Source organism: Melanaphis sacchari, unplaced genomic scaffold, assembly GCF_002803265.2.
Source record: "Melanaphis sacchari strain LSU unplaced genomic scaffold, SCAv2.0 Contig1_pilon_pilon, whole genome shotgun sequence".
Classification (NCBI taxonomy): domain Eukaryota; kingdom Metazoa; phylum Arthropoda; class Insecta; order Hemiptera; family Aphididae; genus Melanaphis; species Melanaphis sacchari.
The window spans coordinates 2,721,884-2,749,623 of record NW_020270976.1 but is presented as its reverse complement, the minus strand read 5'-3'; the positions used below and the strand labels follow the sequence as shown (position 1 = coordinate 2,749,623).

Sequence of the window (27,740 nt, the reverse complement as noted above, 5' to 3'; positions counted from 1 at the left end):
ATCACGGTGAAAAGTTGTTAAATAGAGACTATGGGATTCACAGCGAAGATTCTGTTTAAAGTCGCCTTAACGGACTTTAGTACTTACTTTACTACTTTAGTGACTGTATAATATACGCTAGTACTCCGCTGGGAACCCCGAATATTAAGAAACAAACGTATCTTATTTAATAGTTATAAATATACCGTAATCTATTAATCATATAATTCAGATTAATAACGACCGTGTAAGGAGCCCATTACAATTATTCAACTTTTCAATACTCGACGTAAATCGTAAAACCGAATTGATACGATTGTTAATAAAGATAAAATGTATACACGTTACACAAGATATACATAAGATATCATTATTATGCCTGAGATCTGAGCTTATCTGTAACCACCTGCAGTAGAGAGGGTACCCTACGGAGACCGTCTCTAATCGGTCTTGTTTGAACTCAAAACGAAAAGTTTTCACTCAGTACAAAAATAGCCACCGTTCAACGATTATTTCCTCCAGCGGTTGCGTTGTTAATTCTTATATATACAAATATATATAGTCATAGTATATTATTGGTAATTTATAAACTTATAGTATATATTCAATTTTTTTAATACGCCGAAATCGTAATTTTTCTCCGAAATACAGGTAAGCCATGATAATTATAATAATGTTTAGACGGGTACGCGGGTTTTTTCGAAATACTGCAAAAACATAAATAACTAACCTAATTCATGTGAAAATTAAAATCACCCATTTACTCTATATTATGTAAATATTGATATTTGATAATCAATTAAAATATTATATGGTTATTTTCAACACAGTTCATAAGCAATCGCTAAGTACCTAGGTTGTTCATAGTTGTAATTTAATATTTATTACGTAATTTTGTTCTTGGTTTCATTTTTTAAGTTGGTTATTTTAATTATTATTATAAAAGTTCAGTTTATCTAACAATCTAGTAAACATGATATTTCAAATACTTTAAATTTTTATTAGACCCGATTTCTTTTTAACAAAAAAAAAAAAAACTAAATATAGTGTAAAATATGTAAACTTTTGATACGTTATATCTAATAAACGACTTAAATTATAATTTAATTAATGAATATGATTATTAAAATTTATAAAACATTTAACTTGATTTTTTTTTAAAGAATATTAAGTAAAATTAGTAAGTATAGTTTCATTATTATTGGTTTTTATAAAACTATGTTATAATACTAACAAAAATTAATATTTTAAATTTAAGTAGATGTTTTGATTAAGGTAGGTACGCTTTAAACATACAACAAATTTGTATGCAGAAGAATCCACTTTATGTTATTTGTTTTCATATCATATTAGTGAATATTCGCGATTAGTCTATTATAATATTTAAAGGTAAAAATATTAATTTAATCCTTAGATATCTCATTTACTTATTTTAATATTTTAATTTGAAAGTGAGTTTTAAGTTATAACTATGTAATAAGCATATTACAGTATAAAAATGTTCTTAACTCTGTTTATAATTCAAATATCAATGAAAAATTACAATTTACAAGATACCTCAGATAATGTTATTCTTACCTTAAAATGTAATAATAGCCAATAGGTCAATCCACCTTTAAGTTTTTTAATACTGAAACCAAACGTATGGGAGTATCGTAATGTAAATAAATTTGTGATCGAAATTATTATTTAATTTTTGTATTTTTCTTGTTATTATTATATTTTGATTTTCTTAAAATTATTAAACATTAAATTCATATTAAATTTTGTATATTTAGGTACTAAATATCGATTAAAATTAAACCTATTAAGTCATAATAAAATAATATAATACACACGATGCTGCTCTCCAGTTCTGTTAGCTAGAACTTACTTAGCTTGACACGCTGCCGCGTGTCTTGATATTGAACGATAATTTGTAAATTTAAATTCAACCTATTATCAATTACGTAACATGTGCTATCAAGGACTAATAATTATGAATATCATCGTCATATTAATCAAATGTGTATGAAATAGTATAATAAATATAAACTATACTTTTATGTTAAAAAAATATCTTGTTTATTATTTAGAAGATGCAATTAAAATTATTACCAATTATAAATATTTAATGGTATTAACTATTAGATAATAATATAATACTTGGTCTTAAATTTTAAAAATCCATTTATTTATTTTAAATTCTCTAAAAATTTTAATCATTATTTTCATTTCATAATAAAATTGTTTTATATGAATAAATAAATAAAAAATAAAATAAAATATGCATAAATATAAGCAAAAGATAGTGCGATCACTGGATAGTTTATTCTCTCACTCTTTTTATCTATTAATTGCTTGTAACACATATTATTATTATGCCCTTAGACAGATTGTAAAAATAAAATAATAATTGATTTATATAAAAGTAGGTATCATACGTATTAATTTACGATGCTATGTAACAGATTAAACATTTTTAACTGCTTCAAAAAGTGTTTTCAAAAAAAAAGTACCCATTATTGTAAAACTAATTGTCCATTAACTCTCTCAAAATCTGAAATATTAAATTTAATTTAAATTACAAATATTGACCATAAATAATATCTAATTCTTGCAAATAACATGTTATAATATCTTATAAAGTAATCAATAAAAGTATAATAGTTATTTAACAAAGGTTTGCTTTAAAAAAAACAAGAATATGTCATTTTTCGTACACAGTATTGTTAACAAAATAAATTTTGTATCGAAGTTGAATTTTTATTTCAAATTATAATTGTTTTTTAAGTATAAGTGTATAAAAAATTACCTACTGTAATAATATTTGAATACAAATAAATGTGTCATAGTCAACAAGAAAGAAAATAATATTTATTTAATGAAGTATATCATAGTGTATTGATTATAATTTCATATTAAAATCGTTAAATAAGTACAATAATAGATAATATACGTTAAAAACTAATAAATTATAAACCTATTTATAAGTTTATTTTGTGAACGCAATTTATATCTAAAAATCAAGTACATGCAATTATTGTAACTACCTATCTGTTAAAGGCTAAAGCCCTCATGGGGTATTAATTACCAATTAAACATGTCTGCTGTAACGCTGTCTATAATAGTAAATAGTAGTAGGTCGTTAAGTACTAGTTTTCAATGTTTCCGTCCATACAAATTATTAAATTATTTCCACTTGTTCTGTTCGAAATGAAATCTTACAAAAATTTATCAAATTATTGATTCAATGTTATAAGTACCTACTTTGGGGAAATCCAAGTATAATTAATGATAAAATAGGTAAATTTACTTTTAACATTGGTTATAATATAAATCATTTTGTAATCTTATCTGGTGTTAAATTGATTAGGTACTTTAGGTACTATAATCAGTGTTTCGTGATTACAAAAGGTAATTCAGTAAAACATGTATTTATCATTTCACATTATTACAAACTTGAGACTTTTAGTGCCTATTACAGAAAATGTGTCTTTTAATTCTATAATTAGGAACTTTTTAGTTTCAACTTGTAACTCAGCAACTTACTAATGTTTAACACCGGTTTTTAACAACTCTTGTTTACTTTCAATATTATAAAAATGTATGTACTTACTATAGTCTAGATGACTAATGCCCGTATTCTGGAGATTTGAATTTCTCAAACTAAAAATAAAATCTTTTTTATAACTGTATCGACTATAAAAATATGTACAACTCCAAATACATTTGATTTTTTCACTTTTAAATTATATTTAAATTAAAGGCTTTTAGATTGATTAAATATTTAATATTAAAACATTTTTGGATATGTACATTAGATTATAAATTATTGATTTCAATACTGTAATTTTAATATGTATAGTGTATTTTTTTTTTTTTTTTGAGCTTAAAATAAAAATAAAATAATATTACATTAATTTTACTGATATTGTATACACCTATAATAATGTATTAATACATGCATTGAAAGTAAAAATTAAATGTTAATCAACACTTTAAAATTTATAAAAAATACCCCCGAATACCTAAATCTAATTATCAATATTTTATATATTATTTTTATAAAACCAAAATTTTAATTTAGATTCATTAATATTTAAAAAGAAACATTTGAATAAACGTTTAAAAAAATCATTTTAATAATTTACTATTAAAAAGGTAGTTCTGATTTGTAAAAGAGTATTAACCACCGGATTTTTTTAATGTCATAAAAAAAATCAAAAATTTAAAACATGTTCGTTATATACTTGGGTATTTGAATGAATCAGAGTGATCATGTTTAGTCAATCATTATTCATTTTGCAAGTAGAGTTTGATCACACAATAATTAAAATATCGACTTTTACTTTTATAAGGTTTATTTTTGAAATGTTTATGATTCATTTGAATTTTAGTACAAATCAATAAATACAATTAATTATATTCAGAGCTGTGAACATTTATATTTAAGTTTTTTTCCATTAAAGAACTTATGTTTTTAGTTTCTATATGTAGTTATAGGTTCCTATAAATCATTGGTAGTGCGTACATGAAATTCTGTAACGCATATTTTTAATTTTTAAAGATTTTAATGGTCTATACTTTATAGTATAAACTTTATACCAGTGAATTTGACAGCACTTGTGTTATTAACTATTAAAAGTTAAGTAGGTATAAGGGAATTTTTTTTTTTTTGTTATTTATAAGATTGAAATTTAAATACCTAAAGGTCACCATTTCAAAAACATAAATCTTATGTTTTGTTACTTTTTAAATTCTGTGTTTTGCACATTTTTCTGGTATCCATACAATTTTATATTATAGTATTGAATTGCGTTGGTTTTAAATAATACGTATGCGTTTGTGTGTATGTGTGCAGGCAATATTATAATGAGTGACCGTAGTAGATTCGCGTTCGGCAGCTTAGCCCAGACATCTCAATACCAGAATCGCTGTGCATTGTGCTTGACCTCGACCACGGACGACGGGAACGCGACGGGTATTTGCCAACACGCGGCAAGCGTCGAGTCGGCGTTACACTATCTGCGAAATTACGGGGCCTCGACGAGCCCGCCGTATAGCTCGTCACTGTATCACGGTCAGGACGCAGGATCGGCAGCACCAGCATACCCGGCGTTCGGTAGCTGTTCCCCGCCCGTTTCGCCCAACTACTACACCCTGGCCGAGTTCCTGTTGCGTATGAACCGCATGCAACAGGAGAACAACGGTGGCCACCATCACTTGCGCCAGCCACCGATTTCGTCCAGGCCCCCTAAGACCAAGTCCGAGATGGGATGCCTACGCGAGTGCGCGTTCTGCAAGAGCAACGGCGAGACGGCCGAGTTTTACAAGTCGCACTTCCTCAAGGACCCCGTGGGCCGAGTCAGATGCCCGATACTGCAACGGTACAGTGGCGTTACTTGGAGTAATTTTTCTTGGGATGGGGGTGGGAGGATGCAAAAGATGATAAAAATATTATTAGGTAACCATTAATAATTGTGCCTAGCGATGGGAAGGAGCTGTAGACCAACAGATGACGTCTATTCTATCACAAAATAATTTACCAACAATAAACACATAGATACCTATATAGGTATAAACATTAAAGAAAAAAAAAGTAGGTAATGTTCAGATTTTAAGAATATCCGAATTAGAGCTGATAACGGGTAGTTAAATAATAACTTTGCCCCATTAAATAAACGCGGGGAGGAGTGATCGGATAGGTTATCTAAGCGAGAGAGATTACATTCCCCTAAGATATCTCAGATTATATCTATGAAAATCCTCATGTCACACTGTGGATGGTGCTTTTTGGCCTCGTTTTCTTTCCTTTGCTGTCAAGAGAAAATATTCTTTCCTAACTTACTTTTTCTTTTTGTTATTCTTTATTACCTGATAATTTTTTCTTATAGATTTGTAACAGATTATTTGAATAAAATATAAATACTTACCTACTCAACAACGCTAATAATGATATTGTTTTGGTGTGATATTCTTTTGATAAAGGGGATACATAGTCTTTTCATCCATTTGGAAATGTATATTACAATTTTAATATTAAGAGATGATTATACTTAATTTAATTTAAATGTCATATTTATTCATTTAAAGGTATCAATGTCCGTTTTGTTATGCAACTGGAGAGAACGCACACACAAGACGTTACTGTCCAAAAAATCCAAATAAAATGTGTTTTATCAAAGGAGATCAACTTGTTAAGCAAAATTTGCAATGAAAAATAAATATTATTGTTTATATGTTTAGTTAATATATTATTAAATAATTGTTTTTGGATTCAATAATTATAGTAATTAATAATGAAAATTTTATTAATGGTTTTATGAATAGATAACTACAATTATATTTAAAAATAATTTTACATAGTTTAACATGATATTATCAGTATAAATTTGAGTTTTATTTTCTGATTGATTGTAAACAACCCGTCTCTATTGTTTTTAAATTTATTAATTTGTCTATTTGCATGAATGAAAATATTATTTCAAATATTAAAAATTATTAAGTATTACATTTTACATTATTGCTTGTTATGGTGTATGCATATATATAATATATATATATATACATATAAATTGTGTTTTGATTTAATAAACAATTTGAATGATCATTATAACAAATAAATTTTTTTTCCATTTCGTGTATACTAAATTACAACAATGTATTCTAAAAATATAAATAAATATATACTTAATCTTTAAATATGATGTTGATTGTTATTTCATGTATAACACATCATGTCACATACATAGGTTCCTTAATCCTTATTTATTTCAACAAATTTAATCAATATGTCTTTCTGTGTCACTATGTAAATAGGACTATTATAATTTCTGACCATAACTAAAGAAATATTAATTGTGACTGACATATGAATATCTCTTTTTTATGCAGTGTGCAGTACCTTCATACCAAGTAAATTATAAATTATAAAGAATAAAACTTACTTTATAGTTTTCATTGTTTTCAATCTTAACATCTTATTAAAATACTTTCAGTTTGTATGGTGTAGCATATCAGAATTATCAAAAGGCATGATTATTATTGGTAACATCCATAGACCTTATACTAATAGACGGTACAATACATAAACTCCTCATTTGTATAATAATTTTATATATATTTATTTTTATAAAAATTTATTTAATCAAAAAAATATAATATAATTGAAATATCACACACTTGTTCTATTCACCAGGCACTACCCAGAGCATTTCTTTTCCACATTTGTAAAGTTCTTCTAGTCTTGCTTGCAATGTTCCATCTGCTTCAAGTTTTTTGTAACATTGATATAACTGTAATGCAGCCCGTGCATCCTCTACAGAGTCATGAGTAAGAGATTGAATTTTATTTCCTAAAAAGTGCCAAGCCAAAAACCGTAACGATACATTCCGTTGATGTGGAAGTCGAAATAAAGCTACAGTATCAATTACTTGTTCGGGTGGTACCATCAAGTTGATCATTCTATAAACATTAATACAAATATAATCATTTATAATATATAAAGTTAGATTTAAATTGTATAGTCTTTAATCATCTTTAATAAATCATAGTACTCAAAAAGTTTCTAACCTGAAATCATTGTATAGACCATGACCAATAAACTTTATCCCATTATCGACCAAATATCGCAATTTCATATATGTGGATTTAAGAGTGGTAAGATTTTTAGAACTTTTACTAATGTCTAAATCACCAGGATTGATACCAGAGAATTTTGTAAGGTAATCAACAACTTGCTCTTGGGTTGAAATATAATCATCAATAAAAGGTTTGCCTTCATTTGGACCTTCACTGTTAACATTCAAGGGTTAAAAATAAAATATTATTTTAAAATTAATAATTAAAATAATTATTTACCCTCTAATACATGATATTCTTGCCACAGCCATTTGCACAGGTTTTATTGTGGCTAATCGGCCATCACTTCTTAATTCAGATTCTTCTTGATTAAGAGTAACAAATTCTGCATCAATAGCTACTAGTTCACCTAAAAAATTATTTAATATTAAATTAAATATTACATTTTTTAAAATTTCTAACAGTTGTACCAGGTTTAGGAATTTCTTCATCTAAAATAACATCATTACTATTTGATGAAGAATTCAAATAAACACTTTCGGTGAACACTTTAGCTGTTATAACTGGATCACTAGCATCACTTTCAACATCAATAGCAATTTCATTATTTCTTGACACCCAGTATAATATACAAGGAATTTTCCAATCCAAACTAAACCAAACGGCTTCTTGTCCTATGACTGGCGATACGCTAACGTCATTAAATATATACCACTGAGAAGATGGGTTACTCGCTGATATGTGTTCATGATCAGCTTTGCCCACATTTACTATGGATACAAGATTTTTACGATCATCATGTATATAGCATACAACAGCATGCAAATCATATATATTGGAAGATTTATTATCTACTTCTTCATCGCATTTAGATAGTTTTAATTCTCCATCTGGCTCAAGTTCAGCCTTGATACTCAATGGCAGCCATGAGTGCGTATAATATAACTGAGACAAGCTCATGGAATTATTTGTTTCTGAAACTAATAAAAAATTAGTTTAATACGTTGATTAAACAAAATATCACCTCTACTTAGGAAGCCACATATTTTAATTTCAAAGGTTGTCTAGTACTTAAAAATATTTTATCTTAACTTGAGAAAAATGTGTTTCTAAATAAGATAAAATTACAATGAAGCCACAATTTCAAATTCAGTTTAAACCTGCATCCAAAGTAACATCATATTTATTACTTTAGTAGCTAATAATGTTTTAGATTTTCCATCATAAGTGGTGACACAATTAAATATTAAGAATATTGTTAAAAAAAAAAGGTTTCGTATAAATTTTTTCTAGTTTGAAAATGTCTTTAAAAATAAATCAAAACATTAAGGCCAACTGGAATCTATTTCAAAGCTCACCACAAATATCTCATATTCTCAAATTATTCATACTAAAATTTTCTATTTACACACCAAAATGAAACCTATATAAAATATATTAAAAATATTTCAATCCATTTATCTCCCTTCTTAAGTTATAAATAAAATTATTTAAATAAATTACATTCAATTAAAATCTGGCTATGTATAATGAAATAAAAACATTTATTATTAAATAAAAATGTCCATGTATATTAATTTTATAAATAAATTCTTAAAGTTCCATTAATAAATAGCCTCCTTCATTGTATTACTTATATTATAGTTTAAGCAATACTAGAGATTTACAATGCCAATACATTAATTTATCACACATTCATTTAATTTGGATTAAGTTTGCCAATGGCACACATTTATAAATGATTAGATACTTATTTTCTACCTATTTCTGATACAATGCACTACACTAGTGAGTTAAATCCAAATAAAAATAATGAATAATAAATAATTTAATTGGTGTTGCCTATTTATAGTATTAATTTCTATGCTCATATTATAGTCATATTACTATATACAATTTGCTGAATGTTAAAAAAAAAAATTGTAAATATTTTAAATAAAAAAATATGTTGATTATTTTATTCAATTAAATATAACACTATAAAATTATAGTTACCTGCAGGCACTTGTCCAGGATGCATAAATCTACAATTATGTCTGGTACAATTGCTTCCATATCGACAAGGTTTATTAAATGATGTTGGTGTACTTGGTGCTGTTTTTTGATCACTAGATTTTGTGACAGCGTGTTTTATCAAAATGTCCATTTGTTGTTGCCAAAAATCTTTGTTCTATTAAACATTATAAATATAATATTCAATTAATATACATGTTTTAAAATTATTATTTTATTAGTAAATCTAAAGTTAAATATTTACACAACACAAGTTTAATAAATATATTGTTTAGTTTTTTTTCACAATATCAAGTATCATTGATGTTTGCATAAAAACTATAATATATTTAACAGAACACTAGATCATTTATTATGTAGGAATAGTACAGATTATCAAGCAAGTGTGTTGCTCAATGCTGTGATAAAATTAGATAGTAAAATTTATTAATATTTACTAAACTTTCAACTTTTATTCAATTTTCAACAAATTGGTGATTTTAATTATTATTTCTTTGTTTTTTTTTTTTTTTTTTTTTTTTTTTTCTATAAAACCTACCTATGTTGTAAAATACTATAATTTTTAGTTTTTTTAATTACATTACTAAGTAAAAATTAATAAATGTATCAAAAAACAAATAATAAAATAAAGTCATATTGATCATTTTCCTCTGACAAGCTTTTAAGTGTTTGTACTGCTTTTACAATACTTATATCTAGTCACTTTAGATTTATGAAATAACTAATAATAATATTTAGTAATTATTTATTAATTATGAAATAATTCAAAACTCACTTGTTTGCTTTCAATAGCACAATTTACAGTTAATATAGCAGGTAATGATTTTAATGTTCTATTCTGCAATGTCTGCTGGAAACTTTCACATCGTTCACACCAAGTTGTAGTAGTTTGTTTTGGACAAATGCTTTGTTGAAGTAAATCACAAAATGATTTAGATGTTTCTACAATACAAATAAACAAATACTTAAAAAAAGATTTATTTGTGTGTTTTAAAATTATACCATCATTGGATTCTGGATAAACCAAATTGCAGACCATTAAATTAGATTGCTTGCTAAACTCATGATTACATTTTAAACATTTATTAACATGAAGTTGTTTACAACCAAATAATCTAGTTATTTCAGTCTCATTATTATCTTCTTCTTTATTTTTAATTTTTTTTCGAACTTGTTGACCTCCAATACTTGGAAAATCTGTATCTTTGAAAATAAATTTTTTTTGTTCATCAGTTAAATCTTTTTTTGATCTTAAAAGTTCCAAATGAATTTGATGCAAAATAAATCGATTCCAGTTCTAGTAAAAACGTACAAATATTAAAAAACAATATTTAAATTGTAGTAATTTTCAAATGTATATTTAGCCATCAATTGTTAATACTAATAATTTAAAATCTGTGTAAAAATATTTATGTTTTTGTAAATTTTAATTTAGATATCTAACTTGAAAACATACTGATGAATGATGATTCATATATAAAATCATTAAATTAATGACTTGTTGTAAATTTTAATTATTTATTTTTAGTATTACTAAAAAACTTAGTTTTTAATTAAAAATGATATTAAAAATAACTTAAATATTTATATTTATTTCAATCAAGTAATAATCATTTTAGCAAATCAGTTTCTAAATAATTAAATAATACAAATAAAATTATTGAAATCAATCCGACTAAAAAAAAACTAGAAATAGAAAATATTTAAAATTTACAATACGAATAAACTATTTATATTTTAATAATTGAAAATATTTAGTTATTATTTATAATTTAGTTGAACTTACTTGAATTAAAATGCTGATATTGATTTTATTTTTCATTTCAGCATTATTGTGTTCAGGTAGTATAAGTCCTAAAGCTGTAGCATCGTGAGCATTACGAAGAGCTCTTAAAAAGTTTCCAGAATGACATGGTACCCCTTTAGATTTATTCATCATATAAAATAAAAATGATAATTCACAGCTTAAACAAAATTCTTCTTGACATATATGTGACATTAAAATTTTCCGCAAAGGTTCCAAAAAATATAAAACCTATACAAAAATTATTAAACCATAATTTAATTTTGAACAGAAATAAAATAAGTTTATTTTTTGGTTTTCAGTCAATTTTCACCCAATAGTAAGATATTTGCAATATGTAGTAGGTCATTTAAAATAAAAATTTAAAAAAAAAAACTATTATACTAAAATTACTTATTTTCAGTATATTTTATCAATCAGAATAATCAATCTAATCACATAATTTAACTAAAAACAAGTTTAAATTAATTGCTTTGTTCTATTTAGATATTTTTCTTATTATTCAATTAATGTAAAAATTAAAACTTAACGTAAATCTACTAACTCATCATAATATCAATATAATAGATGACAAGTATTAGTTTAATTGTAAACATGCAATAATGTATTTATCAATACTAAACTATAAAATTGGAACTTTATGTCTTATGATATTTATGCATCATAAAAATTGCATAACTTGTTTTTATATATAAATTAAAATTTTTCTTTTATAACAATGCATGTATATAAATGTCCAAGAATAAAATATTATTCATTTTAATATTTTAACAGTAAGTAATAGATTACCTGAAGCATTGGATTGCAGTAAGAGTTTGGAATATTTGATTCTAAACCACTAAATCCAGTTTTATTATATTGTTCATAGTCAAAATCTTCACTTTTAAATTTCAAATCAATTTTTCTATATCTTCTAGGTATTGCTACAAATGTAGGGGATTCACATTCTTCATCATTTGATTGATTGTAATTAATATTATTTTGTGATTCAACAACAGTATTGAAATATGCAACCTAAATTTGGTTCATTTATATTATTAGAAAATAATTTAATGGTAAAATGTATAATAAATTAAAGCTAAAATAATGTTTGTTTGAATTTATTGAATTTCAACTATATCCAAAATATTTCATTATCAATATTAATATAATTTTAATCAATAATGACAAAATTATAAGTAACAAGACTAATTACTTGATTTCGTTTCCGATTATTTGGGTTCGGAGCATAACCAACAGTTCCTTTCATTTTCATTGTAGATAAAATATTCGTATCTATTGATGGTGTTTTCCTAAAAGCACCAACATTGATATAAGTATTAATTTATTATTATTATTATTATTAATGAATAAGTGCAGATATTTATTTTAAACATGTATAATTAATATAGATGTATATGTATAATTATATAAACTTGTAAACCATGCCATTTCATAGAAAACTATAGTAGTTAAGTATTTTAGTTTTATAAACAATTATTGGTATATTTAAAAGAGTTTTATATTTTTTTTTTCAAACTTTACAAGCTATTTAAGCTCTTTGCTATCAAAATTACTTCCTTCTATTAGTTTATTAAGCTGTTTCCCATTTCACTTAAAATTATTTTAACCATATCACAATACTGTCCTTTCATTTTCATAGTTTTCTTTTCATTAAATTTGTAATTGCTACATTCATTGGACTCCTATTAGCCTAATATAAATGCCTGGCTTTTAATAAACTGTACTATATTTTCTTTTTTTTATACATTTTGCATAATTGAGTGTTGGTTTCAATTGGTGATTTTCCATTTTTGTTTGGCATTATATTTAACATAAGATCTAATATTTCCCTAAGTGTAAGTGTATTAATTGTTATATTATTCAAATTCATTAACATTCATAAAGTTTTAATTTGATTAAAATTTTAAAATTTACCTGTAAATTTTAGTAAGAAATTTCTCGGGTAATTCTGATGCTAAAGGTCCATCACAATGAGGTAATGGAATACTAGAATAATCAGCTAATTCATCTGTGACATTGATAGGACCACAAGGAAGTGGTTCCATTGGTTGTGCAAATATTGTATCTCTTGCTAAAGTATTAAACTGAGAAGATGCTGTGGTAAATAAATGTAATGTGCTCACATTATCTCCAATTACAATTGCTTGACTTGAAGGAGATACATCCATAGAAAGGGCCATTGCTCCTTCTTCAGCACCCCTCATCTAATTTTAAATTAAACATTATTAGTATTTAATATATAATTTGAGAGAGAAACAATATATAATATAATTTGAACATGAGCTTTAATGTACCTGGTAGAGATTCATATCTTGCTCAGACAAAGCAACAGTATCCACAAGTTGGCATTGCCCTATTGTAGATACAACTGCAATGCGTGATGAATATGAAGTCATGAATCTCAATAAAAATGGTTCAATAATCATTGGAATAGACGAAACAGATCTCATCATTCTTAAATCATGTACAACTAAAAATTGATCTAGCTCCATGGATCCATGTCTAATATAATATCATAATTATAATTAGAAGTTATTATCAATATGAATAGAAATTTTTTTTCTCTCACGTATTGTTAAATCCACAGCTAACCAACAAATTATCGTGAACATCAAAATCGGATAAACTGCCTGTATGTGCTTCTACAGTATAAATAATTTTTGAAATATTTCTTGGATCTCGAAGCTTTATTACTCCAGTAGGATCTCCACAACATACAGTTCTATTGGCATTCTGTCTTAATATAGCACAGCCATTTTCTCCAGCATTTATAATGCTTGTTTCTTTACATAAATTCAGGTTAAACTCAATCAGTTTTTCTTGATGACCACCCATTAATATAGTGTCTTGAGAACGCCCCAACTGAATTATACACTGCATTTCATTTAAATACTCTGTACTAAAATAATATAATTTTTTATAAATAAATATTTACACTTAGTAGTTATTTGATATTTAGCTTTCATACATGATTTATGTTATAAACAAAAAAGAAAAGAATAACTCTGTATTTATTTTAAAAGATATAAAAAGAATATAATAATTTCAAAAACAATTAAAAAATTACTTTGCAGTTTATTATCTATAAATTTAATAAATTAAATAATATGGTATCACAATTTCATGGCTGAAAGTAAACATTATATTTGTAATATATTACTAGAAATTGCTTTCAAATATAATTATTCTTCAATAGTTATTAATTACATATTTAAGCTCGCATTTATTTAATTTTAACAGGCATCTCCTAAAATAAACCTTAGTTTTAATTTACCATTATATTACCTGTGAGTAAAAATTGGTAAGCCTCTACGCATCTGGCATCGTAGTGTAGTAGGTGTAAGGACTAACAACGTAGAATCAGTAGTCAATAGTGAACGAATCTCCTCGTTTGAATGAGCTCGAAACATTGTATACTTTTGCATATCTGCACTATAATATGAAGAAACATAACCCTGCATAACATTAATTTTTGATATTAACATTTTGTTGGGTAAATCTAAAATGAACTATTTAAGGCATTCACTTGCCAGCTGATTTCCAACCCAAAGTAAATTCTCAAATGCATCAAAACACGTAGCTGTAATTCCATACTGACTGCAAGTATCTGTCAATATTGTTTGAGTTTCTTCATACTCAGACCTTGGTACATCTAATTGATCTGAATATAGACTAGTATCAATTACTTCTGAGTATTCTTCATCTGCATAATTGCCGTACACTAAATTTAAAATAATTATTAATTTTTAATGCTCAACTGTTTATTTGTACAGGTTAGTCGTTTTCATGAAGTAATTTCGGGTATAAAAATGAAATTACAGTAATAATTACAGTTTAGCAATAAACTACGTAAAGTAACATTTTTAAAGTAGGTAGGTAATCAAAGAAGAATCAGAATCACTTGTAATAGCATCAATTAGCATAATCTACCTTATTATTAAATGCACTACAATTTGGTCAGGATTACAGCTAAATTAGGTATTGTATTTTTGTTAACATCCCCTACAACTATTATTTCATATGTATCTATAAGTTGTTCACTGATAATATAATACTTTTTCAATTTTTTTTTTAAAACATTAATTTTTACAGTCATAAGCTAAAAACACTTTAATTATGTATGCCGTAAAAGTCTTAATGAAAATGTTTATAGAATATTTCTCAATTAATAAAATAAAATAACATTCAATGTATTAAATATATGTATTTACTTATCATATCTGAAGATTCATAAGCATTTATTACTGGTCTTGTAAACTCCATATCTATTTTTAAAAATAAAATTAGTTTTTTAAATATTAATTACAGGTGTATAGATACAAATTAATATCTACCTACAAAATATAATTTACTTACTTTTGTTTTGTAATAGTAGTACTAATTAAGTATTAATGAAATTTAAATCCATGTATTTTGATAGCCACAAACACTCACTCACTAACATAATCATTATTCTTACTTGTCAAATAAAATTGTAAATAACTTTATGACGAGCAATAAATTTTAAATAATCATTATCTAGTGTAGCATATAAGTATATTAATTTTTAAATAACATAAATAAAATAATAAACTATATATTTATACTAAACATTACTATAAATTATTGCTCCGATAAACTATAAATTATATACTAGATAAGTAGTTATGATCAAATATTTTATTCCTAAATACTGTATTATAATAGTTTTAGCATTATTTCGGTACTAAAAAAATAAATCTAGACGCGGAATTTACGTTATCTCACAATTTACAATCACACTTTGTTTACATTTCGTGTAATCAAAAGTTTAAATAAAACACTAGATAGCTCTGCTAACCCAATACTAAAATTTAAAATACAAAAATTTAAATTTATAAAGTTCATCAGAAAAAAATTTATCTCTCCCATCTGCTAATACTGTAGTAATTGTCTTACGTAGGTACCTCCTTCTGCTTTCGATTACTTAGTATTCACTCAAGATGATTATATTATTGAAATTAAATAGGACAGCTTGTTTTAAAAATGTAATTTGTCATACTCGTTAATAGTTGGTTCCCGAAATATTTTAGCATTTTAGGTAATAGTATTGAATATTGATTCAATGATAGGTAGGTACTAGATACCGCGATTAAGTATGTATCTGTTTAGACATAATAGCCAATAGGTACTTCATGTATACTTTGGGCTTTAAAGGGATTAAACAAATGCTACATCATACATTATATTTTATACTAATTCGATATTTTCTCACATGAGAGTAAATGAACAATTTTTTTCAAAGTACCAGTTACATATCGAAAAGTCAGGTACCCACTGGCGAAACAAAACAATGAACAAGTATCACACAACGGCAACAGCGTTCGTGTGGTATATGGGTGTAATAGATCATTGGATTTGCAGGGCCGGATTAAGCACGGAGCCTAGGAGCCCAGGCTCCAGGCCCTAAAATATTGAAGGCCCCGAGGGGGCCTTCTATCTGAAACCAAATTCAAAATATTTTAAGTTCAAATTTTATTTTGGTTACCCTTTTTTTTAATTTTCGTAATTTAATTGTATTATTTTTATTACGTCATGTACTGAATGCCATCCGCAAACGAGCGGAGCAATAATATCAGATTGAAATAATTGTTTGCATTCGGTGCATCAACTAGAACATTACGTTACTTATCTTATTTCCGACAATATATTTTTATTAGTAGATTTGGTTTTGATTTATTTATAGTTAATCTAGATTGTTTTTGCTAGAAACATACGAGCGTCTGTTGTCGACCATCATTTGGTCTTCACGATTTAATCCCAACAGTTGACTTATTTAGTGATTACTGATACAATATAATATTACTTACAATGTCTCAAAAATGTTCTAGTGGAGCCGCTAAGTGAAAGCTTAAAAAATAGAAAGAAGAAAGTATGAAAATATTGCTAAATAAGGTCCTTACCTTACTAAGTATTGGCTATTTAAAAAATTATTATTATCCCATGTATCCTATGTGTAAGAAATATTATAAAATTTAATCAGACATAATATCAAGACCTAATGATTTTAAGCTTTTTTAAATTCACATTCATCCCAATAACTTCAGTCGATTGTGAACAATCATTTTGATATGCAAGCATTTATTAACAGATAAACAGATTTATTAATACAAACGAAATTATTGTGGAGTTTCAAAAAAAGAAGAGAAAATAAGATAGTAAAGTTAGTTTTAAAATATAATATAATATAATATACTTTAATTTTTATGTTTTTATATTTATATTTTGACATTTAATGAATAATATTGTATAATAGCATGTACTTAATGAAAGTTGACAAATATTAAAAAATGTTAAAGATATTTCTGTGCAATTTACCTTGTATCATTTTTTTATTATTGTAAGGACTAAGGGTCCTTTGGAATACTAGGCTCCAGGCCGGGTAAATTCTTAATCCGGTTTTGTGGATTTGTATTATATTTATGTAACAAACTGTTGATTCGCTGATTGTAAGTATTTTGGCGAAACATCAAAGGGTGATACTCGTTCAAGTTACTAGTTACAAAATGTAAGTATGGAAGAAATGACGAACATAGCCATATAACATCATACGAATTTAGTATTCAGACATACAGTATTTTGTATCAAAAATTAATAGGGGATACTTATATCGATATTATTCGATTATTGAAATATTTGAAATAACTATAACTGGAGTACTAGACTTGTATGATATTATTGTTATAATATTATGTATATTAATATTTATATACCAAATTGCAACGTACATTTTATTTTACCATTTTATCATAGTAAAATTTAGTTGCCGATGATTAACCTCCTAGCAAACATTATAGTCCTTTAATATCGGTTACTTGGTATACATTTTGTAACGATGGTGAATCGGAGACAGGGCCGGATTTACGTCTAGGCCCGGGCCTAGGGTAGCAAATTTTGTAAGAAATAGGAAAAAAATCATATATTGTATGGATTTATATAACTGCATAAATTAATATTATAAAATATTTAATATACGTATTTAAAAAACATAGAAGTAAATCTATGAATTTGAGAAATAAATACATCATTATTTTAATTAGGGTTGAGGCGGCATATTTAAAAGGGCCTAAGGCGGCACCTGTTCTAATTCCGGCACTGGTTGGACAAATGAAAATATATTAAGGCTTATTGAAGTTTATCGTAGATCGTATTAAGGAATTATATGGAACCCTATGAACAAAAACAAACATAATTTTAATAAGATTTTAATAAATGACGCGTGGAATAAAATCGCAAGTGAATTGTCCGATTATATTATTTCAATTGCAATTACATCAAATGACTGCAAAAATAAAATAGTGTCAATACTTGGTTCATATCGGAGAAAAAAAATGAAAATACGTTAAAGTATAGAAACTGGTTCAGGTATCTAGTTAATATTACCGGAATTTGTCCGTTTTCAACTTAAAATTAAAAAATGGGAAAAACAAATGTTGTTCATACCTATTAGCTATTAGGACCTCACATACTACTAACCCTAATTTTTAAGCTTCATAGATTAAATCTATTAAAAGATAAAACTTAGCAATAAGCATAAATTTTTATGTTGGCACAAAGAATTTAAATTTCTTTTCATTCAATATATATTGTTATGTTTAACAACAAAAATAAAAATTTAAAGGATACTTGATTTATAATCCTTTTCACAGTTGACATCATGCATGTACAGCTAATATGTATATTATATGAAATATAAATTTAAAATATTTGTCCAATTAAATCAAAAATAAGTATAATTTAATTAATTCTTATGTCTTTTGAATAAAAAATTACATTGAATTTAGAAATTACAGTACGTAATATTATAATATTTGAATTGTTTGTTAAGACTTAAGGATATCTGCTGCTTCAGTTAATTGAATTTCTTCTAAAATATAAATAAGATTTTCAGGCTTGGGGTTTTCTGCATCTTCAACCCACACTTCTAGTAAATATGTGGCTTGATCTAAAGGTGTAGTTTTTATCGTTTTCACAAATTCAATCTAAAACAAAATTTTTAAGATTTAACAACATTGTAATATTAGATAATAAAGTGTATTACTTTTGATTTAACAGAACACTAAGAGAAAAAAAGAATATTAATGGTTGTAAATAAAAAAGACGAACATTTAATTATCAACAATTGAAACTAATTTTAAACAAAGTAAATATTTTAATTTCTAACCAAACATATAATACAATATAATATACATACATGTTCATTGAGATTTATATTACACAGAATAATTATCAATAACTATAGTACTTCAAGACCCAACTCTCCATGTATATACATATTAATTTTAACTTAAATAAACTTTTTTCTAACTTTAAAATTATTATTAATATATTATAGTTATGCAAAATAAGATAAGTCTAAATAGATACTAGAAAATCTTTATGCATAATTAAACATGTTCACAATTTTACCTCATCTGGTTGGTAACCAAGTTTTTCAGCAAGTACATTCCATTTTTCTCCTATTTTAGCAGCAACTTGATCAATAATTTGTTTAGAAATCTTATTTTTATCTTCTACTTCTATATTATTTTCGTTTTCATTCTCATCTTGAATACCTTCAGAGATGTCAACTTCTTCTGATTCAATTACAGATTCTTTTTTAAATTCTTTATTTGGTGATACGTGTTTATCTGAACCTTGGTTAATAGACTAAAAAAGTTATATTGTTACTATTATTTTCAAGAGTATACTTGTTTAAAAAAGAGGGAGAAATAGATAATCACTATCATATATAGTAGATGTAAAATGTATTTCATAATGCTTAAGTCATTATGATGAATGTGTTAAAATTTGAATTTATTGATAAATCATTGCACACGAAAAACAATTTTGGCAAAGGCAATTGTTAGCATATATTACTAAGTATATTTTATGATATATATAATGTTGTAAAATAATTTATATAGAATAACAAATAAAGTTAATGAAAATAATTTAAATAAAATCTATCTCATGAAATAGAGAGACAAAAGAATAGATGTCGAAGATCACAAGTATCTCTTACTTTTATCTAGGGTACTGTATGGGATTGTTATTGAGCCTCAATTTGAAAAAGAGTGAAGAAGCAAATTATGATTAATATCACTTAGATCATTTAGCAATGACTAATTATTAGATATGGATAACATAGCTAGACAAGGATGAATTTGGATATTATTTTATACCTGAAGGCAAAGGCTTCTGAAAGGTTTTCTCATTCCAACATTCTCAATAGATAGGTGAATCAAAAAAGTATGAGGATTAAATCGGAAGAAGGGATTTTGAGATAATAGATGGTTGCATTTTTAAAATAATAGTTAATTACATGATAGGAGAGCATTGCTAACAGCAACAAGCAGGCTTACTTGAGAGTTAGAGATAATAAGATAATCACCAACACCATTGTATTATTCAGACTATTGTATTGTTATTAATTCAAATATTATAAATAGTTATACATTAAATAAATAAATTAAAATAAATATAATACTTACTATTTTTTCTTTACTCATTGTTTTTTTAATCATATTTTCTAAGTACTCAGATAATTTGTGAATAGGATTATTGCTCTGAGCAAAAAAATGTGGACTTTTACGAGCTAACAGTCTTAATGCACGCCATCCAAAGTTGCCATCATTTACTTTTCTAGAATAAAAAATGAATACATTTAATAATTATTATATTATAAACTATACATTATAAATCTAATATAAAGTAAAAATATAATTAAAAAAATATATATTATTACTCAAATAATTTAAACAATAAATGTTAATACAAATATACAATATTGAAAGACACTATAATTTATAAATTGATAAATTACTTGTATTGACTTTCAATACACAATTCTGGATCCAATTGCTCAAATGCTTCTTGGAAAAATGAATCAAATGATGGTAAAAAATCTCGTTCAGGTCCTTTACAAGCTTCTAAATTATCTGGCTTTAAATTCCATAGTTTGGTTAATTCAGGACTAAATGTTAAATAAAAATATAATGTAGGTAACAAAATTTGAAAAAAATATATATAGAGACGACTTACTCTCCAAGAAACACTTTATTGTTAGCAGTCATATTTTTTATAACATCTCCTAAATTTCTTCGAAGTCTTCGTTTGGGTGCGGGCATATCACTTGAATCACTAGTAGGTAATCTTTTTGTTACTTCTGGACAACCATCATTTTTCCATTTATTCCATTGTTCTTCTCTCTAGTATGAAATATGAAATATATTTTATGAGATGATGCAACTTGAAATATCATATATAAAGTTATGATATACCTGTAATATATTCTTCACTACTTCAGAGAATCTGACACCATCAGGTGGTGTATTATTAATAAGTTCATATATAGTAGTAATAGAATTTTTAATCCATTCTTGTTGGTCTGGTTTAATCTTGAAATTATCACTAAATTCCAAAATAATTTGAAAGTTATTAAATACAAATTCTAACTAATATTTATTTAAATATTAATAATTGTCAAACTAACAGTTTAAATTTAACAGGAGCGTCCAAATACTGGAAAAGCAATAAGAATTGTATAAGAATATAACGCCTAAAATTTACATCACTTAATTGCAATTCTAATAATTTTATATTTGTCAAATACTTTGGAAAGTAATGCATATTTTGTTCAACACTTTCATTATCCATTCTATTAACATGTTCCAACTTATGACTTTGAAAAGTTGAAAAAATGAAATCTGTATGCTAAATCAAAAATATGTAATTATTAATACTTAATTATTTTAATAGTTATGTAAGTTATTAGATTATTAAAATATTAATTTACAGAAATAAATAATTTCCAATGTTCTGCTTTATAACATTGATTAGGATTTCTGAAGTAATCTTGCAATGACCAAAATTTTAAATAAAGATTTTTATCAACATTCACTCTGTAAAAATTATAAGTTAATAATATTTTACAATACAGAATATACTTATTAAAACTAATAACTAAGGTTTAAATATATATAGTTTCAATTACTTATATTGTGATTGGCTAACACATGACATTTTATTTAACTCAAAGGTTATAATTATAAAATACCTAAATATTACTAAACATAAAGTATTTTAGTTAGATTATAGTTAAAATATATACTTTTCAATTGTTATATCTGATTTAGCTTCATTTTCAGGAATTGAATCTTCTGGCATTTCTTCTTCAGTTTGATCAAAATGATTTTCATCTAAATATTCAGTTACATTCTCTAAATTAAATTCACTTACAATGTTTAGACCTAAAATATTAAAAAAAAATAATTAATTATTATGATTAGTTTAAACATGAAAAATTGCTTAACCTGAACGTTCAGAAAAAGGAAAAAACTTGGCTAAAAATAATAAAATACGCCCACAAAAGACTGTATTCCGTGATCTAGATAAACGTCGTAAAAGATCTAAAATAAAATACATAGCAATATTAATATTAGTATAAGAAGATTGTTTTTTCCATAGTTATATGAAGTATGAGGTAAAATACAATGATAATTAAAATTAAATTAAATATTTTATAATAATAAACATAAATAATATACCAGCTATGTTACTCAAATAAAAGTATCTTGATTGCATCTAAACATACATTAATTTACAAATATACAAATATAATATTATTTAATTTTTATGGAAATTAATTATTACAAAAATATTAACTTTTATTGAAAACTGTTCAGTAGTTGATAAATTTATAAAGAAAATAATACTAAATTATTCATCTAATTTATTTGACGCTATTAACCAATATTTTATCTGAGATTAATATGATATTAAATTTGTATAATCATAACTTTATTGATGACTAAGAGTAAATTTCTTGGACCTAATAATTAACTATACAATTTATATTTTTATGTAATAGCAAATAACTTTTTTTTACTTAATAATTTTTTTTCACCATAATTGCCTCTTTAAAAATAATTTACACATGCATTTCTACTGAAAATAAGTTTTTTTCAAAGATACCTCTAAATTGTAGATAACATATTAAACAAAATTAAAAAATAAAATATTACCATTGCACATTCGTAATAAATTGTTCTTGCATGCCATAAAAAATTGAGGTTCCTTTAAAACATTTACATTTGATTCCACATGATCAAACATTTTTTCACAAACATCCATTGTGGTTACATCAAACATATCTGATAATATAACTACTGGCATAATAGCAGTACTCATTTCATTCCGTACAAGTTCAATTGTAAATGATGTCCACATATTACAAACATCATATAAATTTGGTGGCTTTGATAATACTATGTCTAAAACATAACATCTTAACACTTGATCTAAAATTGAACGTCTATCTGCATCACTAATTAAACAAAGAACATATTGTTATAAGTATTGTTAATTCTTTGGTATATAGTAAAGTTTGAAAAAAATAATTTTTAAATATTTTCTAATTAATTTACCTAAGATTGAAATAGTTATTGTCGTGTACAATTTTTTTAATAGAAGTAATTGTTGTGGTATTTGGTTCCTTAAGAATATTCTAAAATACAAAAATATTATATTAAATGTTGAGTAAAATTAATTTCTGATAAAAATATAATTACTTTCAATTCTTCACGAAATGAGCTAACAGACATGATGGTGTACTGTTTGGTTTCCAGCAAGTTGAATAAAAGTTTTATAATGATAAAATTGATAATATGGTAAAGGTTTAATTTATATACACCTTAACACAAAATAATAAATATTATAACACTATTTGGATCTAAAATATACAGAAACTTGCTATAAACATATATTAAAACTTGATAATTATATAGTTTATTGTTCAACTTTAAGATACTTAATAATCAAAAACTTAAAAAAAAAATTACTTCACATTAAAAAATTAGTGTATTGAGTGTTAAATATTATTACAGCAAATTTTAAAATAGTAAATTAGTAAACACTATGTATTATTAGTAATACTGTAATAACTAAAAATGGCTAACCAATATTTTATTTTTTTGAGATTAATAACACCATAGCCATGGCTGTAGTCTGCAATTGCCAATTAGTAATCAGTAATTACTATAAAAATTAAAATTGAAATTAATAAACAATAATCCGGTGAACAGATAAACAGTTATAAATTATAATCAGTATTCGGTGAATTGTAAATATTATAAGCTGCAGCCTGCAACATAATTTATTATTTATAAATAAATATGTCAAATTTGTCCACACTGGTTGATTAGTTTATCACACCGTTGTTGTGGTATAACCTAACTGATATAGAGACGTCTACAACTATCAAAAATTGTATTTGTATAAGTGATATCAGCTATTAACTGATGTTGCGTTGATGCTTGAATGCTTGAAAGATATCTACGTTTTCAAACCGTGCTTGAAAAATAGAATTTAAATGATGATTGAATTATTATTTATTCTGTTTTTTGATAAAAAATTATCAAACTAATTTCGGCAGACCCAAACGCACTGCGCCGCCATGCCATAAAATAATTAACTTAAACTAAATTTATGAAATATATTCATTAATTATTATTAATAAATTAATCAAATTATACATATTATACTATTTATTTTATGCATATATATTGTGACTTATATTTGTTTTAATTTTTTTATTCATTTTTCATTTGAATTTATTTGTTAACAATTCAAATTTAAATACTCGTGCAAGAAATTAAATGGTTTGTTTTTATTTAATATAGTGTCTGATTAAGTACGTTTTATTAGAGATACTGTCTAGTACCTGCCTATTGACTGTTATTTATATTATTAATTAGAGTAATCATTTGTTACCTACCTAAACAATTTTTATGTTAAAAGATTTAGAATTTATAATGTTTTTTTCTCACTTATAAAAGCCCAACATTTTGTAATTGAATGGAAGCCAAAATTAATATTAATGATTCTGGAAATACAGAATTATTACCAAGTAAAAGGGAAGAATCATCAAGAAAACTCCTATGGGTTGATATCAGTCATTTTTCTGAACTATGGCAGTTTTTAATATGTTCATTAGTTGTGTTCATTTTTTTTATACCGTATGGATACTTACAAGTAAATTGTATTTTATAACATTATTGAATATGTCCAGTGTCCACTTATTTAAATATTATTTTATTTTTAGGAAGCAATATTTGCAATTAAAGGTTTTAAGCCATTTGGATGGTACCTAACTTTGGTACAATTTTTTAACTATTCAATATTTGGATTAATAGAAAGTCGATTCAGTCGAACACAACGAAGGTATTTAGATCCAAAATATATGAAGTTTAAATATCAAAACCTAAAACAAAATTTATGGAACTATCTGTTTTCACAAATTTAATAATTAAAGGATAATTTTTCCTTATATTGAATGAAAAGTTTTAATAATTTGAAAATTCACAGTGTACCTACTAATTTTGTTAAAAATAAATTTTTCACTTAAGTTCATTGTTTATTATTTATTATATATTATTATAACCTTTTCAGTTTATCTTGTCACTTGGCTAACATTGTAATTTTTTTTTAAACAGTGATCTGTAGACTATATTATATTTAAAAAAATAGCATAGGTTTGATTAATCTTATCACTAACATAAAGAGTAACGTTATGATAATTTTTTAAGTATGATATACTTCTTAGACCACTATTTTTTTAAATTATTAGTTTTGCTGTATTCCAAGATAAACTGTTCAAGTTATAATGGTTGTTCATAAGACTTATTAAATTATCATAGATAATAAAAAATAATGAAAAATGTGTGAAAACCTAAACCATTATTTCTATGTCAAAAAAAGTTAACATTCAATTTTAATTATTAGATAATAAAAAATTTTATAATTGTTTTCAGGATACCATTAGTTTTGTATCTTTTACTTGGACTGATATTATTAGGATCAATGGGGTTTTCAAACGCTTCACTTGGTTACTTGAATTACCCAACACAAGTTATATTTAAATGTTGCAAACTGATACCAGTCATGATTGGTGGAATATTAGTACAGCAAAAAGTTTATAAAGTTATTGATATAGTAGCAGCATCGTGTATGTGTGCAGGATTAATATTGTTTACTTTAGCTGATAATAAAGTTTCTCCAGATTTCAATGTTATAGGTAAGTCATATTTTTATTTCATAATATTTTATGCAAGGATATTAATGAACAAATTATATTTTTTATATTTTAGGTATAATTTTGATAAGTTCTGCATTATTTTGTGATGCGCTAATAGGTAATTTTCAAGAAAAAATGATGAAAAAACATAATGCATCTAATGCAGAAATTGTTTTATATTCCTATTTAGTAGGATTTGTTTATTTGTTATTTATATTATTAGTGAGTGGACAACTAAGAGATGGGACAGAATTTTGCATTCAGGTTGAAATATAAAATTAATTTAAAATTAAGTATATTATTGTTTAATGTTTTTTCTATTAGTAGAATCCAGTAACTTATATATACATATTTTTATTTTCACTCTCTGGATTTTTTGGAGTTCAAGCTGTACTTGCTTTGATTAGAACTTGTGGTGCTTTAGTTGCTGTAACTGTGACTACGTGTCGGAAAGCTGTAACAATAGTAATATCATTTTTATTGTTCTCAAAGCCATTTACATTTCAGTAAGAATATTTTGTATTTTAATAAATAATATAAACTGAAACTTATTTAATTATTAACTTTAATATTATTTTTTTCTAGATATGTTTGGGCTGGATTACTAATTGTGCTAGGAATTTATTTAAATGTTTTGGGAAAAACAAATAATTTTGACTTAAAAATGATTTTTATGAATTCGAGTAAAGTATTTAGAAATTTAAGGAAACGAAGAAAATCACCAATGATAGTTTGATTTTTAGGATAATCATTTACTTAAAATTACTACTTAAATCAATTTAAATACAACAAAGTATTATTGTTATTGAATTTTTTTATATTGTATACATATAACAAGTATCAATTTAGTAAAAATTTAAGTATAAAAAAGTTTTTTTTATTATCAGATTTAGTAATTTATGAATTACCTAATTTATAAAATTCATAATAAAGAAAATATGAATATATATATTATTATTTATTATTGTATATTTAGTAATATAAGAAACCTAATCTTCAATAGGGACAATCCATCAAATTATAATTTTAATTAAAAAACAATATTAAATGTTACTTATGTATAAAATCTGTTACCAAGCCCGGATTAAGGGGGGGCAGGAGGGGCCAAGTCCCCGGGGCCCACGTGTGTTAAGGGCCCATAGTTTTCTCGGTTTAAAATTACATTAAGTGATAATTTGTACTTTTTATAGTACTTACAAAAATATTTTTATTTTTTTTTGTTTAAGCTAACAGTCGATGGGGCCCGTCGACTGTGTTTACCACCAATAATATGGTAAGTGGGGAAACAGCGTCGTAGCCATGTTT

At 25.1% G+C, this 27,740-nt stretch overlaps 4 protein-coding genes across 5 annotated transcripts; 2 read left to right on the top strand and 2 right to left on the bottom strand.

Annotated features, from left to right (window-relative positions):
- Positions 1 to 442: 442 nt before the first annotated feature.
- LOC112593216 (nanos homolog 1-like) lies at positions 443 to 6,237 on the top strand. Its single transcript, XM_025337566.1, has 3 exons — positions 443 to 630; positions 4,823 to 5,348; positions 6,055 to 6,237. The coding sequence occupies exons 2-3, from the start codon at positions 4,834 to 4,836 to the stop codon at positions 6,176 to 6,178; spliced, it is 639 nt and encodes a 212-aa protein (XP_025193351.1). The 5' UTR covers positions 443 to 630; positions 4,823 to 4,833; the 3' UTR covers positions 6,179 to 6,237.
- Positions 6,238 to 7,109: 872 nt separating this feature from the next.
- Positions 7,110 to 15,896, bottom strand: LOC112593182 (PAN2-PAN3 deadenylation complex catalytic subunit PAN2). Its single transcript, XM_025337518.1, has 17 exons — positions 15,719 to 15,896; positions 15,574 to 15,627; positions 14,893 to 15,083; positions 14,648 to 14,817; positions 13,932 to 14,261; positions 13,657 to 13,864; positions 13,277 to 13,566; positions 12,555 to 12,651; positions 12,149 to 12,373; positions 11,342 to 11,590; positions 10,558 to 10,852; positions 10,331 to 10,497; positions 9,538 to 9,712; positions 8,013 to 8,522; positions 7,822 to 7,951; positions 7,534 to 7,755; positions 7,110 to 7,425 (listed from the first exon to the last, which is right to left on the bottom strand). Exons 2-17 carry the CDS (start codon positions 15,623 to 15,625, stop codon positions 7,149 to 7,151), a joined length of 3,588 nt encoding a protein of 1,195 aa, XP_025193303.1. The 5' UTR covers positions 15,626 to 15,627; positions 15,719 to 15,896; the 3' UTR covers positions 7,110 to 7,148.
- Positions 15,897 to 19,125: 3,229 nt separating this feature from the next.
- LOC112593113 (THO complex subunit 1) lies at positions 19,126 to 24,454 on the bottom strand. 2 transcript variants are annotated; one of them, XM_025337395.1, is made up of 14 exons: positions 24,319 to 24,454; positions 23,932 to 24,053; positions 23,788 to 23,867; positions 23,386 to 23,687; positions 22,675 to 22,770; positions 22,473 to 22,611; positions 22,158 to 22,263; positions 21,855 to 22,075; positions 21,643 to 21,772; positions 21,404 to 21,570; positions 21,186 to 21,335; positions 20,854 to 21,004; positions 19,790 to 20,029; positions 19,204 to 19,362 (listed from the first exon to the last, which is right to left on the bottom strand). In XM_025337395.1, exons 2-14 carry the CDS (start codon positions 23,962 to 23,964, stop codon positions 19,204 to 19,206), a joined length of 1,974 nt encoding a protein of 657 aa, XP_025193180.1. In that variant the 5' UTR covers positions 23,965 to 24,053; positions 24,319 to 24,454. The 2 variants fall into 2 exon arrangements, with proteins under 2 accessions (XP_025193181.1, XP_025193180.1); XM_025337396.1 differs by lacking the exon at positions 24,319 to 24,454 and having other exon boundaries at positions 19,126 to 19,362; positions 23,932 to 24,070.
- Positions 24,455 to 24,998: 544 nt separating this feature from the next.
- On the top strand, positions 24,999 to 27,223 carry LOC112593184 (adenosine 3'-phospho 5'-phosphosulfate transporter 2). Its single transcript, XM_025337521.1, has 7 exons — positions 24,999 to 25,020; positions 25,198 to 25,393; positions 25,464 to 25,582; positions 26,173 to 26,435; positions 26,509 to 26,699; positions 26,763 to 26,941; positions 27,021 to 27,223. Exons 2-7 carry the CDS (start codon positions 25,217 to 25,219, stop codon positions 27,169 to 27,171), a joined length of 1,080 nt encoding a protein of 359 aa, XP_025193306.1. The 5' UTR covers positions 24,999 to 25,020; positions 25,198 to 25,216; the 3' UTR covers positions 27,172 to 27,223.
- The last annotated feature ends 517 nt before the right edge of the window (positions 27,224 to 27,740 follow it).

Bases quoted from the DNA above. Each gene is read 5' to 3' on its own strand.
- LOC112593216 (XM_025337566.1), top strand. From the start codon at position 4,834: ATGAGTGACCGTAGTAGATTCGCGTTCGGCAGCTTAGCCCAGACATCT. The intron at 5,349-6,054 runs GTACAGTGGCGT...ATTCATTTAAAG, and splicing joins AGATGCCCGATACTGCAACG to GTATCAATGTCCGTTTTGTT.
- LOC112593182 (XM_025337518.1), bottom strand. From the start codon at position 15,625: ATGGAGTTTACAAGACCAGTAATAAATGCTTATGAATCTTCAGATATG. The intron at 7,952-8,012 runs GTACAACTGTTA...ATAATTTTTTAG, and splicing joins TGAAGAAATTCCTAAACCTG to GTGAACTAGTAGCTATTGAT. The intron at 7,426-7,533 runs GTTAGAAACTTT...TAATGTTTATAG, and splicing joins GGTCTATACAATGATTTCAG to AATGATCAACTTGATGGTAC.
- LOC112593113 (XM_025337395.1), bottom strand. From the start codon at position 23,964: ATGTCTGTTAGCTCATTTCGTGAAGAATTGAAA. The intron at 21,773-21,854 runs GTTAGTTTGACA...TTTGGAATTTAG, and splicing joins GCTCCTGTTAAATTTAAACT to TGATAATTTCAAGATTAAAC. The intron at 21,005-21,185 runs GTAATTTATCAA...TTTTTATTCTAG, and splicing joins TGTATTGAAAGTCAATACAA to AAAAGTAAATGATGGCAACT.
- LOC112593184 (XM_025337521.1), top strand. From the start codon at position 25,217: ATGGAAGCCAAAATTAATATTAATGATTCTGGAAATACAGAATTATTA. The intron at 26,436-26,508 runs GTAAGTCATATT...TTTATATTTTAG, and splicing joins TCCAGATTTCAATGTTATAG to GTATAATTTTGATAAGTTCT. The intron at 26,700-26,762 runs GTTGAAATATAA...TTCTATTAGTAG, and splicing joins GGACAGAATTTTGCATTCAG to AATCCAGTAACTTATATATA.